This window comes from Chelon labrosus (assembly GCF_963514085.1).
Source record: "Chelon labrosus genome assembly, chromosome: 18".
NCBI classification, from domain to species: domain Eukaryota; kingdom Metazoa; phylum Chordata; class Actinopteri; order Mugiliformes; family Mugilidae; genus Chelon; species Chelon labrosus.
Window position 1 is genome coordinate 5664812 of NC_140351.1, and position 13330 is coordinate 5678141.

Below are 13330 nucleotides of genomic sequence, written 5' to 3' on the forward strand. Positions count from 1 at the left end.
TAACGCGCCGACACAACCACCAGGGGGAGCAGGTATTCACAGCATAATAGAATAGAAGAAGATGTATGTATATGTGTCACCTCTAACCCTCTGTTAGTTCACTGTGACTGCCAACTCCCAGATTTCCTTTCTTTCTTTCTTTCTTTCTTTCTTTCTTTCTTTCTTCCGCCTGCCAAGAACGGTAAGGGGTGAGGTAAGGGCGAAGATGCAAATGACATGAAGGCAGAGAGGGGTGCAGCAGGTGCAGAACAGCTGTCCCCTCCGCCGATCCCACCTGACGCGTAACCATGGCGCCCACCACACAGTCGCTATCAGGTGCAGAGGGAGAGATGCACGTGCACGCATGACCCGACCCGTGTCTGAATCGTGTAGGAAGTAGATAGGGAAGAAATAAAAATAAAAAAAGGTTCCGTGCATCAGACCAGCCTGTTGATGCAGAAAACTCTGTCACTGTTTTTCTTGAGAACGCATTTTTTTCTGATTTCACAAGATAGCAGTGGCACCCAGACACCTGAGGTAACAAAAGAAAAACACTGCTACAAGATAGGAATTCAAAATTTTCAGATTCATCGACATTTAGACGTTATCACGGCCCTGCTGGCTGGAAGGTTAGATATTTTGGAGGTGATGTGAATGCACTGAACTACACTACAGAAGCTGTAGACGATGAGTAACTTCTAGTAAAACATCTGCTAATTTTATTTAACCGGTTAAATAAACTGAAAACCCTTTGGAAATGCACATCCGAAACCACTCAAAGGAACAAACGCGGAGCATAAGTGGCCCGACATTAAAGCCAAAAAACAGCTGGTGTGACTCAGGTGTAGTCAGCGCCGTTCCCATGGGAAGGACGCAGCGGGGATTGTGGGTAATCACTTACAGTTGGTCTAGTGGGTGGGGTGGGTGGCGATATCATAAAGCCTTTGACATGGATTTTTACCCACATGCTCTTATTCTGACAAATATAGAAACACACACACCCTCTCACCCTCACCCAACAAAGCAGAGCAGGTCACACTCATGTCACTTAACCTTCCGCAAATAACGAAAGCCACGGAGAACTTCCAGCAGGTTGAAATGATTAAGAAGGAGAACGTGGCGGCGTGCCGGTGGGGGGGAGGGGGGTTTCGCCGCTCTGTGATGTTTTAGTAATGACGACGAGTAAAAGCAGACAGGCAGGTGTAATCGCGAGCACATGTCGGTGAAAGCTTTGAGGCAGCGCAGAGTTGAAAATCTATTTTTTGCACGAGGAAAAGCTGAATGGAAATGAGTAGAGGCGGCGGAGCGGGGCGGCCTGCTAAATATACAAATACGGGAATAAGTGCTGCAAACACGCGCCGGACGCTTTACGTCTTTACCGCGCGCTTTGACTCACCCTGTCTTTGTCGTCCACCACATCTATCAGCATGTCATCCAGGTCCAAGATGCCGCCGTCTCCATGTTCCAGCCTGTGGACCTGAACCCAATAGCTGGGATCCTAGAAGAAGAAGAAGAAGAAGAAGACAAAACAACAGTATTAGCTCTGTATTGAGATTTATTTGCACCATATAGACTTTGGATTTGCAGCATTATGTACGTAAAGCCACACATCGTATTAGCATTGCAAATGAATTCAGAGCGTGCGTCTCCTTAGGAATCATCAGCTGATCTAATCACCATGTGGTTCATATAACCACGCAGGCCCGCTGGCACACGGGGGCTCTGACATGGTTCTGGATTTACATCATGATAGCGGTTATGAAATGTTTTAATCCCCCAGCCGGGATGATCTGCAAACGGAGCATACGGCTGAGGCCTTTTCGCCGCGTGGGTGCGGGAAAACAAGAAGAAGAAGTGTGATAAAGGCAGGGGCAGGAGATGTGTCGCATACATCAGCCTCTTATAGACGCATCAACGTGAGAATAATGTTCATGCATGTGACGTGAGATGTGGTAGAGCATGCAGCAGAGGGGCCCACGAAAATGTTAGAATGAAAAGAATGTGTTTCTGTACGTAGTCTATTTGAAGCAACACCAAAAACAACTTACACAATCTCACTGGATGTTAAGGAATGATTTATTGACCCCAAATATTGAGACGTTATAAATCTGTCAGCTTATTACTCAGTGAGAAACCTACACAAGCCGACGCAGCATTCAGGCCTACCTCTCTTTCACAACTGAGCTTGCTTAGCTGGTTCTGCAGTGAATGGCTGTAACCCGATACGCCAGACTAAAATTATGATTTTATAAACGAGGCACATCCAGTGCCGTGCCATCGTGCAATAAACCGAAGCCCGTAACAATCGTTCAGCATTTCACTTTGTTTTTCCACATTGCACGATTGGACGTTTTTTCAATATGTCTTGGTCACGGCCATGAAAACACAAGAGTATGACGAATAATCGACCAATGCAAAAAAAAAAAAAAATGGATTTAAACAGGACACTGCATGTCAAAGCTGGTTGATTATTTACTTATATCATAGCAACAACGTGCCATTGAGGAAAATGCCAAAGCTTCGAAATGTCTGCCTGAACTTCTGCCTGAACCTCTTTTTGATTCTTGTGACTGTGAAAAGGTCAGAAAATGACCTGGGAGTAAGTGCTTTTGCTAATTTTGTAAAGTGTAATAACCTTCTGGGAGAGGCGCAGGTGAAATTACCGTAATGATATTGGCTGTAAAGCGCAACATCTCAGCTTTCAGAAACCGCTGGGATTTTTCAGATGGCTCAAACCGTTATGTAATTACGGTAATCCTAGGTGGGCTTGTGCAAACGAAGAAGACTAAACAAATCCAACATTCATTCATTCATCTTCTGTACCCGCTTATTCCTGTTAAGGGTCGCGGGGGTCTGCTGGAGCCTATCCCAGCTGTCATCGGGCGAGAGGCGGGGTTACACCCTGGACAGGTCGCCAGTCCATCGCAGACAAATCCAACAAAAAGTTTAAAAATGCACAGGCCGATGCTTATGCAGAGAAATTTGTGTAATTTTAATTGTGCTTGAGTTGTAGTTCTACAATGTCCTAATGTAAGTTTCAAAGTTAAAGACCCATTTTCTCAATAAAACAGTAAAAAAGTGGACTCTGTGTTACTGTGTCTTAGTAAAATTTTGATAATCAATCATGCAATGGAGGGTTACGCCTAAACTTTGTTACGTACGTACGAAATCTGCTCTCGCTCCTTGGGCTGCGAGAACAAGAAAAAAGTTTGTTTTGGCCAAGTCATTTATACTTCCTGGGAAAACGAAGTGCTGAACTCCAAGGAAGTCCTCACAGTTTCCCTCCATAGACCGTAATCTATAACAGGCATAATAATAATCTTTATACACGCTAAGCATTGTATGCCGATCTCTACCCAGGAGAGATTAGCAGTCACACTACGAATATTAGCATCTGGGAGCTCACAGAGTGGCCGCTAGCATTTCTGCTTTTCCGCATTAACCACGCCCACTTCCAATGTCTGACCAATCATGGAATCAGGCAGTTACCATTCCAGACAGAAGTTTCATCCCGGTTGATGTGTCGAGAAAAAGCTGCGAGTCTTTAAGCCATGCTAGCTATCAGTATTTACATAATTATTTAGGGATGCACCCGAAAACTTTCTTTGAAACATTACTATTAATTTATGCCATTGCAATGCCTTGATTTTAGTGATGTTAGTACACAGTCATAGCCATAAATGCAATGGTACTAATAATTGTCATAATAATTTTCTTTCGGTGTTTCGGTTTTCGGCCTTGGTTCCTTCATTTTTGTTTTTTGGTTTCGGCCAAGAATTTTCATTTCGGTGCATCCCTACAATTATTAAACAATAACTATTCCTAAAAACATTTTTTTCTGGTCTGCTCCCGAAAATGCCTGCTTAGAAAAATGTGGCCCTCGGACAAATGTAGTTCACGACCCCTGATGTGTAGTCCATACCCCTTATAAGGCCCTCATGGGAGGAGAGCAGTAACTACAGAAGTAGGAGAAAAGATTAATGTTTTGAAGCTAGCTGTAACTGCTCTCCTGTCTATATTAACTAGCCTAACTAAGCCCGTAAATATTCTGCTGCTGTGTTTGGTTTGGATGTCTGATTCAGACAAATAACAAGGTTTCTCTTGATTTGTCTCCCACCGCGTCTCATAGCCTACGAGTCCAGTCAGAGAGGACGGTGCAAGAGAAACCAGCCCAGTGAACGCGCTTCCTCCTTCCTCCGTGATATAAAAGAATCTCCTCCTCATGCTTTTGTCTCTATTTTTGATCTCGTCCCGTTTCCTTCCCTCTGCCGCTTTCCCCCCTATGTTCTCTCCTCCAAACCGAGCCGTCTACACGACTGTGGTCGAATGCCTTCATGCTCGCCTCTGCTGTTCTGCACTCCACCGCGGTTCACCAGGCAAAATGGTCCAAATCATGAGGGGAATGACTGCGTGGTGTTTTTCTTCCTTTTGAGGTTATTAAGAGGAAGATGGCGAGTTCATCAGGTTTCCGAAAAACCAAACATGAGAAGCGGACAGAGTCGGGCAATTATCATGTTAAGTTCACAGCGAACTGATTTGTGTAAATACAATATGGAGCCTAAAGTAGGGTTGTTTGTCTGGGTTTGAAAGAAGTCCAATCTGGATGAGAAATGAAAAACTACACTAAAATACAGCTACAAGACGGAGTGAAAACCGAGGAGAAGAAGAAAGACATGCACATTTAGCCTGTCTGGAAGCCATTACAAACCGCAAACTGACCCTCAGCGTTACACAGAAATAAATCTTTTAAGTGTACAAACGCTGACACGCTCCAAGTCAATTTGGTAGGGTCCTCATCCAGGCTTGTTGCTCAGAGGGATTACAGGGAAACAAATATGATTCTGAGAGAAGCTCCGGAGCGCATCTTTAATCCCAGCAGAGCACCAACGATGGAGGGAAAAGAATTTGAGAGTTTGGATCTGCGACTTGGTTATATCAGCGGAGCCTTGCCTCCAGCAAGCCGATTCTTTAAATATTCATTCCAATGACTCACTACTGCTGCATTAGCTAAGCAGGACTGGATTGTGTGTTTTCGGGGTCATCCCTGAATCTCCAAGGTCTCAGATGATGCACACATTCCTAAAGGTTTTCTCACTCTCACTGGTGGTAAGTATTACTAAGACCTCCAGGGACAGAACCATCAGTTGAAATCCCCTGTGCCTGTGTGTGTGTGTGTTTTATGATTTCTACAGAAGCAGCATTAGCTCCTGCAAGTGGTGTTGCTCCCAGAGGGGCGATAGCAGCGTTCAAAGGAACTCAGATTACCAGGACCTCGTGGCGCAACGGTAGCGCGTCTGACTCCAGATCAGAAGGTTGCGTGTTCAAATCACGTCGGGGTCAGAGATTCTTCTTATTCTCCTCAACTATGAAACATAATGCTGAAAAATTCCATATGTTCTTGATATACAAAGATCAGGCCTAACATTATGACCACCTTCCTAATATTGTGTAGGTCTCCCTTGTGCCTCCAAAACAGTTTTGACAACAGAATGTTGTTAGTGGGGGGGCTTTGGGTCCTACAGGTTAGACTACTGATCCACAAGGGAAATTGCTTGGTCAACATGGGTAGAGGGGAGGGGCCTCTGTGGATCATCCCACAGATACTTGATCCGTTTGGGATCTAGTGAATTTGGAGGCCAGGTCAACACCTTGAGCTGTTCTTCATGTTTTTTTTGAGTTGTTCCTAAACCGGGAGTGTCATTGTTAAGGGGTGGGGGTGCCTGGTCTGGTCTAGGTGGGTGCTACATGTCTAAGTAACATCCACATGAATGAATACCAGGTCCAACAGTTTCCCACAAGAAAGTCAATGTTATTTACAACTCCTGTCAGTGGTCACAATGTTGTGGCTGATCGATGTATAAACGCTTGCCAACGCCTAGCTGTGAATGCAGCACTTGCAACCCGTAGTGGAATGGCGTTTCATTAATATTTCATATTTGAACACATGTGGGTCTAATCAAACGCTGAACCAGTACAAATGGACTGAACAAAAGCGAAGCGGAGGAACAGATCCATCCAACAAAGACTGCATTGTGACAGAGCCATTTGTATTGCTACAGTGTACTGTAACAGCGAGCAGGGAGGACAGGCGTAGGGTGGATAGAGTGTTAGCTCACTTAGCCGTCAACCCCAGCTCACTCTGTTACCGTCATCTCTGCAGCTTAATCAACTCGTTGTGCAAGGCTCTGTGCTGTTGCGTTACGGGTCATGGAGCTCTCTGAGATTTTAACTCCCCGCATCTACAAACATGGTTTCATGCACTCAGACAAAAGTGAAACTCTCTACACGCAGGAATCCAACTTTCCTGATCCGCCTCCAGCAAGCAAGTGGAAAGATAATTTTCCAAATGAGTATCATATTATTTTAAGCTCCCAAAAAGTGCTGGTGCTCTCAGGAAAACTCCTTCCAGAGACAGGATGATAATTCATCTTTGACTGCGGTAAATGGCATAGGCACTGGGTCAAGGCGTCCAATGGTTCAGTCGTGAATATTTATATATTTTTTTCTGAATAGCCCCAGAACTCTTTCTTTGTATTTCTGTTTCGAAAATAGCATTTTAGAAAAACTGTTCCTATGTCATTCTGACCACGCATTAAAGCCCTCAAAAATAATATGATATCACTGATTGACTAACTGTACTGCCTCTTGGGTTGTATGCCAACCCTTAACCAGACAAATTGCAGGATACGTCCATGACACTGACCTTTCAGATATAAAACATAATAATTTCCTTGTTGGATTTCCCTAAAATTTTGCAACAAGAGGACATTTGTGCCAAATTTGATGAAAATCCCTCACAGTGTTTCTGACATTCATGAGCTGAGTTACAGTACAGGCCAGAGAGGGTTTTATGAGGTCAGTGACTTCTGACCACAGATGTTTTCATCAGTTCATCCTAGAGTCCAAGTAAACGCTTGCGCCAAATCTGAAGAAATTCCCTCAAGAAATCTCGAGATGTCTTGTTCCCAAGAACGGATCGGACAGACGACTCAAAAACATAATGCAACCGGGCAAGTTGTTCTTTTATGTCAGTTAGTATTAACTATGCTTCATGCTGTTCTGAAGGAGAAGGCAAAGAAATATACTGAGTCTAACTCACACAGCAAGGACCATACAACTGTCTTTCACAATTCTCCTTCTTCTCTGGAAACAGCTGACCAGTCCAATGACTCAGAACTTATCGAGAGAAGGTGTTTTCACCTTCCATTGACGGCACATTTCCAAATCCTCTCTTATTAGCTTCTTTAAAATGTGCTTCAGAATACAGCTACAGGGTTAACACAGTTTGACAAAGTTCAAAAGGAGCCTTTCTCAGATAATAGAAGCAGAAGCTACGAGACGAGAAGATCCTCCACCATCCAGGTCATGTTACCTCCAACAAAACCAGCTGAAACAGGACTTGTAGAGACATTTCTCCACTCATCCAACCAGCTTCTTCAGTTCTAACTGACGACAGATGCTGCAAATAAAAACGTCCCTGGAAGCTACTCGTATGAGTGCAACCCAACAAGTCCAGTTGCCTTCCTTTCAGCTTTGTTTTCTGGATATGAGAGTAGAGCTGAACAAAGCATTGGCAACTAACAATCTTCTCTTATTTCTTAGGTTTTTACTCCAGCTGCCAAAAATAAGGAATAATAAAGTGTAATGATGACCAAGTTATTTCCATTTGTGTTTTTAAAAAACACTTTATGCACATGAGTGGTGCTTTTTGGTGGAGTGCGGTGTTTCGGCGCTTGTATTTTCGTTACTCTGGAAAAATTTCGAAAGACTGAAAGATTTCTGGGCTGGACTAAGCCCCAAGTGTTTCAACATGCTAACAATCCCTCTGAATAGTTATTCAAACCTTTAGTCTTGAAGTTACAGATACTTCATGTGCATCAGTGGAGCAGAATCCACAATCACAAAGTATGCATGCAGTCTCATAATGTCTCCAGTCTTGTTTTGAAAGATAGGGCTTTTGAAAAGATAAGCCTAATAGTAGCAGGATCCATAATTGCTTTTTAAAACCATCAGCAGGCCAGCACTGTATTATTTAATTAAAAAAGGGGAATGAAACAAGAACTAAAACAAGTACAAATGTCGAGTTCAAGAGTCAAGCCGAGCTATGCACATCAAATATTAGAACACCAACACCCGTCTTAATGGAAACAGGTAGAGGGATTATGAAAACTTGCAGAAACCAGTGTAACCTGTGTGGGTAAACTGTTCTCAGCGCTCTAAAGATACATCAGTGTCTTGAAAAGTTTCAAATTTAACATTCCGGCGGTGCACTCGAAGCGTCATCGTCCCGTCTTGAGGTTAGCCTTAAGTCCTGAACAACGGCAACGGAAGCCGCTTCGTGGCACCGCGGCGTTTTAGACCGGATTAGAGCGCACACAACGTGATTGTCCACGGGATTTCCATGTCACGCCAAAACCACGAGAGGTCGGATACATTTCTTAAAACGTGACGATTGACTGGTATGGCCGCGCACTTGAGACCTTTATGGACAAATCCCTGTTATGTCACAGAGTTGTCAACGTTTCACAATAAAATGTAATTATGAGATTAGTGGTCTGAATTGTCCTCGTGTGGCAAAAGGCGTGGGTGTTTCACTTTAAGACCAACAGTTATGAAGCCAGTGAACTGTCATCAGTGGAGCAAGAAAGGAAGAACAAAATACAATGATCAGGCATAACATTATGACCACCTTCCTAATATTGTGTAGGTCTCCCTTGTGCCTCCAAAAAAACTCATCAGAGAATGGACATGGGCCTTCCTGTGGTGTCTGGCAACAGAATGTTGTTAGTGGGGGAGGGGGGCTTTGGGTCCTATGGCTTGAGGGGAGGGGCCTCTGTGGACCATCCCACAGATACTTGATCAGTTTGGGATCTAGTGAATTTGGAGGCCAGGTCAACACCTTGTGCTGTTCTTCATGTTTTTTGAGTTGTTCCTAAAGGCTGCTGCCATCAAGGAGTGTCATTGCTATGGGGTTGGGGTGCCTGGTCTGGTCTAGGTGGGTGCTACATGTCTAAGTAACATCCACACCAATGAATGCCAGGTCCAAAAGTTTCCCGGACGTCGGTCAGTGTTATTTACCTCTCCTGTCAGTGGTTTTAATGTTGTGGCTGCTAAATGGTGCCTTAGCATTCATATTCTGCAACTACAGCATAATCCGTGCTATGTTGACACTGGGCAGGTCTGCAGGTTAAGAGACTCATGCATATGGTAGAACAGATATGAGCAGATATGCAGGGTGTGCCATCGAGTGTTGGATGCCGGTTATTCATCTCCTGCTCCAGTGACCTGTTTAGTCAGCTTCATTCAAACACTGAATGAGCCACATGTGGTACCACCACCACCAGCAGCAGCAGCAGCACCCCTCCTTCTCTGATCAGGTATCCGTGATTCAGTGTGTAAGGTGAGAGGAAACAGAGAGGCTGTTGTTCTCCACACACTTGCGACATAAGCCCGGACAATAGCTCTCTTCACCCCCTGCGTCTGTGTCTTTGTACCGGAGCGGATTGCCTGTTCCTGTCAAAGACCACACAAAGACTGGTGCCCTGGAGGAAACTCACGGGGAGGGGGGGGAGGGAGAAAAGTGTGTGAGAGATAGAGAGAAAGAGCGAGCATGTGCCTGTGCGTGTTTTACTATCGCCACATTAGCTCCCGCAAGGTGTTGCTATTCCCAGAGGACGGGTAGCAGTGGCCGGAGGAACTGCGATCACCAGGACCTCGTGGCGCAACGGTAGCGCGTCTGACTCCAGATCAGAAGGTTGCGTGTTCAAATCACGTCGGGGTCAGTGCTTTTTTTTTTTAAAGAACCAACAATCCTCTCTACAGCAGCTACTCCGGGATACTCACAAGAATGATACGTGGAACACCTTCGTACAACAAACAAACTGATGAAGGCCAAACAGCGATACCAGTCATAGTGATGTTTCTGAATCACTTAGCGCCAAGGAATGTGAAGCATTCGTAATAGATTCCTGAAACACAGAACAAGCACGATTAAGCTGTCTTTGCAAACCGCAAGCAGCCAGAGTTTACAGATGAAAGGTGACCGCGTGCGTCTGCTATCTTCTAAAGATGGCATCGACAAGCTCTCCTCTGTAAACTGAGAGAGTGGGTGATGAGATTTGATAAATATGCAAGTGAAGCCGCACAGAAGAACAATGCCGAGTCATTGTCCTGTCACTTTCTTACTGGTGCGGATGAAACACAACTTAATCACACACAATCATATGTCATCTGCTCAAACCACAGTTCTGTTCAGTCAGATTTGGTCACGGTTGCATTTACACTATTTCATCTGTTTAAAAGGATACTGTTTGCAAATTAAAACAGATGAACAAATCTGGATAGGGTGAGATGTTGCTTGCTTTAACAGAAATATGATGCTTCAGAGTAAATCAGAGAGCCTGCAACTCTACAGAGACGACATTTGCTCTGTCTTACTTGTAATTTTCTTAATCCTACGTCTCCTTGTGTTACAATACGTGATATTTGGTAAATTTCCTTCCACTGGGTTGTTTTGTGAGGCGCATAATCCAGACAGAATGGTGTGAAAGTAACTACCAAACTCCAGACTTTCATTGAAAACTTGGACAAGACCCTTAGGCAGTGACCCCTGACCTCTGGGAGTACAGCCCTCCCTGTGAATCACTCGGTTCTCCCGGTAGTTCAACTCTTCTTAGAGCTTGCGCTCAGCAGCACAATAACGGATGTGATTTATGGAGTGTATGTTCTCCCCCCTGTGAGTCATAAACATTAGTGTCGCAAACGCTTTCTGCCTCTCTTATGTGCACACACACACACACAATTCCCTGTTTTACCATCTTTGTGGGGATCCCAGATCTTGCATGGACATCTGTCCTGGGCAATCAGATCACAGGTGGCCGGCTCAAAGTACAGATGTGAATAAACCCAGAATGCATTGAGGATGCATCTGAGAACACATTTGGAGTTGGTCTGGGCCACTTGTGACAATGTTCTTTCAGTGTGAACACACAATGCGTCTTAGGCTACATTATGCACCACCTACTCTGCGGGGTGGTATTGCATAAGCAGTTGACTTTTATTCATTCAGAAAGAAAACACACACACACAAAAAAAATGATCACCTGAAAAGAAAAAGGAAAAAACTGTGTCGTTAGAGACAGCAACTGTTAAAATATTCTACTGCAACCTAAATGACGTCCATATTTATTTGGATACAGAGCATGAAACCCAGAGAGATCAGATCTCAAGTGCTGACACTTGAGATCACATTTTAGTCGTTGTTATCAGATTACCAAGTTCTTAATGCGTTAATGCAAGATCTGAATGGGACCATCATCTATTCTTGCTCCCTTGTACTAACCCTACGCATCACGCATTGAATGCATAACTCTTAATAGACGGTTTAGGCTTCTGAGTCAATTTGATGTCTTGAGTATTTCCGGCTGCTTCTCCGCAATTTTCGTTTCGGAAATCAAATTTGTTTCGGATCAATAAAGATGGAACACACTGAGGAAAGCTTCAGAGATACAAACATTTGTACGACTCGTCTTTGGCAAAATTTCAGCAAAAGTTTCAGTCACCATTGTGGAAAGTGAAGCAGGAAGTAGAAACAGAAATTAACCCAACACAGCGGCAACTAGCGTCCTCCCGAGCTCCCTATCATAGACTAATTGTTCGCTGTTGCTATCAGAAGGAGATTTAAACACAACGGAGAAGATACAGAGCAGTGGCAAGCTAGTGCTAACACTACATGTAGTAACAATGCATGTAAAGTATTAAATACTAGTTATATATAGGTTTATGTTTCCAAGTACATTTAAGTTACATGAGACACAAGTATAGTATGTTTTATCGGGAATTTGTTTATTGGTATTGTATTCTGAATGAGGTGCACCATTAACCGTTTAAACAAAATGCACTAACTAGTTGTCTTTGCCTTTCAGTTACCTGTCTGGAGCTTCTGCTTTCTTTAATGGTCTGGCCTAAAGGGGTGGGGGTGGTAAAGGGGTGGAGCCAGGTAAAGTGTTGAGGCCCAGGAAATGGACTGTACCAAGAGCAGTGACATCATAGGGGAGATTGTGCGAGTTTTCAGTTATTGTCTATATTTCTTTGTGTCCATAATGGTTTGACCGGTTTGTGTATGTTTCTGCTTTGTCTCATTTAATTAGTTGAGATAAGAATTAGTTTTGATGTTGGAGTGTCACAGTCTGAGTGAATCAAATGCATTTCCATTGTAATCATCATCTTAATCAGAGCCCAAGAAGTGGCTGCATCTGTGCTGCATGCATCTGAAGCTGACATGCTTTAATGAAAGGCAAACCAAAGCATCAAATATCATTATTATTACAAAACAAACTAAGATTACTTATAGATTTGCCAAAATCCAAATTGAGCTTAACGTAATTTTTGAAAGTCTGTAAAGATTTCCTCTTGTGCAAACATTAAGCAATGGCATTTACGCTATGCTATACTGACACAGACACTGTTAGTTCATGAAGGGTTATTGAGCGTTCAGCCCACTGGATTAGTTAGCTGGGTGATGTCATATGCTGCATGGAGATCAAGTAGAACAGTTGATTTTCCAGTTTAGTTTTAGGTTTGTTTTAGCTTACTAAAATAGACTTTAAGTCCCTTCGGGGCATAACAATTGTCTCCAAGAGGAAAATCGCAGTCTTAAACCGTGGCTAACTACCGTCTGTCTGTCTGTCTGTCTGTCTGTAGACTGCAATTATCTTAAGACCTAGTACATCGAGGAAAGCCTTAACGCTGGAATTCCTCCGAGACAAAGTCACCTCCAGGGTCTGTGCATTATTAATGCCCTGCCGGCACGAAGAGTCCACAACCTGCAGACCTACAACGCTGAGAGAAATAGGACACCCCTCTACACACATGCACGGTTGCTCTGAACACACTAAATGCCTTATTATCCATAGGAGCACACACCAATAGTGCACGAAGAAACTCCACAAGCCACAGCTAAATGACCACAAAGTGCTTTCATGGTCTTGCGGTGATTAGGTTTTAAAGGATATTCACACATTGTACACTCTGAGTAGCAGACAGTGCCAAAACATGCATTAAAACTTTACAACATTGTTCTCCACACACACACACACACACATAGAGAGAGAAAGAGAGAGAGAGAGGGGGAGAGAGAGACAGAGAGCAAAGGGTAGCTATCTACAGAGATATAAACAAACCACGAGGGTGGCTTCATTTTTGGATGCTTGTTTATGTAATGCTGAATTGGACAGAGCGCTGCTGAAACTCAACCACCATGTAAAAAAAAGAAAAAAGAAAAAGGATTGTACTATTTGTTGAATCTACATCCTGCAGACCCCAAACTTTATACATATTAAGTATCAGTATG

The 13330-nt window shown here is 43.7% G+C and overlaps 1 protein-coding gene across 1 annotated transcript in view; it reads right to left on the reverse strand.

The window, feature by feature from the left end:
• LOC311503862 (partitioning defective 3 homolog) overlaps positions 1 to 13330 on the reverse strand; it is a 364850-nt gene that overhangs the window by 318635 nt on the left and 32885 nt on the right. The window contains exon 2 of the mRNA XM_084566761.1: positions 1376 to 1477. Coding sequence (XP_084422887.1) covers positions 1376 to 1477 — 102 coding nt within the window. The remainder of the gene's footprint in view (positions 1 to 1375; positions 1478 to 13330) is intronic.